This window comes from Oxyura jamaicensis, unplaced genomic scaffold (assembly GCF_011077185.1).
Source record: "Oxyura jamaicensis isolate SHBP4307 breed ruddy duck unplaced genomic scaffold, BPBGC_Ojam_1.0 oxyUn_random_OJ71160, whole genome shotgun sequence".
Classification (NCBI taxonomy): domain Eukaryota; kingdom Metazoa; phylum Chordata; class Aves; order Anseriformes; family Anatidae; genus Oxyura; species Oxyura jamaicensis.
Window position 1 is genome coordinate 1 of NW_023310389.1, and position 654 is coordinate 654.

At 66.2% G+C, this 654-nt stretch overlaps 1 protein-coding gene and 1 non-coding gene across 2 annotated transcripts in view; both read right to left on the bottom strand.

Moving 5' to 3' along the window:
• Window positions 1-76: 76 nt before the first annotated feature.
• TRNAG-GCC lies at window positions 77-147 on the bottom strand. Its single transcript has one exon. It is a non-coding gene; the product is annotated as a tRNA-Gly (tRNA).
• IL34 (interleukin 34) overlaps window positions 142-654 on the bottom strand; it is a gene marked incomplete at its 3' end in the record, with an annotated part of 1,364 nt that continues 851 nt past the window's right edge. The window contains exon 4 of the mRNA XM_035314166.1: window positions 142-386. Coding sequence (XP_035170057.1) covers window positions 142-386 — 245 coding nt within the window. The remainder of the gene's footprint in view (window positions 387-654) is intronic.

Genomic DNA, 654 nt, shown 5'->3' on the forward strand with positions numbered 1-654 from the left:
GGGGCAGGGAGGCCGTCAGTAGGCTTCAGAGTTAACACCACACTGACCCCCCCCCCCAAAAAAAAGGGGGGATTGCTGCATTGGCCGGGAATCGAACCCGGGCCTCCCGCGTGGCAGGCGAGAATTCTACCACTGAACCACCAATGCCAGATGTGGGGACCCCCCCGGCCCTCCCTCCCGTCCCCAGCGCCGCGGGCCCTTCCCCTCCCCACCTGCCGGTACTGCCCGTACTCCCGGCCCAGGGCGTCCAGCAGCCGGCCCAGGTCGCGGGCGTAGGGCCACGACGGGTGCTGCTCGGGCAGCACCTCGCGGATCCGCTGCACCGCCTGCGCGCTGACGTGGAACCACAGGTAGCGCAGCGAGGCCTCCGAGGCCGCCCCGGCGCGCTGCGGGATGGGGGAGGCTGGGGGTGAGGCCGCGGCCTCCCTGCCGCCAAACCACCAAACCCCAAACCCCAACCACCAACCCAACAAACCCCAAAACACCAAACCCCAAACCCCAAAACCACCAAACCCCAAACCACCCAAACCCCAACCCACCAAACGCCAGCCACCATCCCCAAAACCCCAAACCTCCAAACCCCAACCTCCAAACCCCTACCACCAACCCCAAAACCACAAACCTCCAAACCCCAACCCAACAAACCCCAAAACC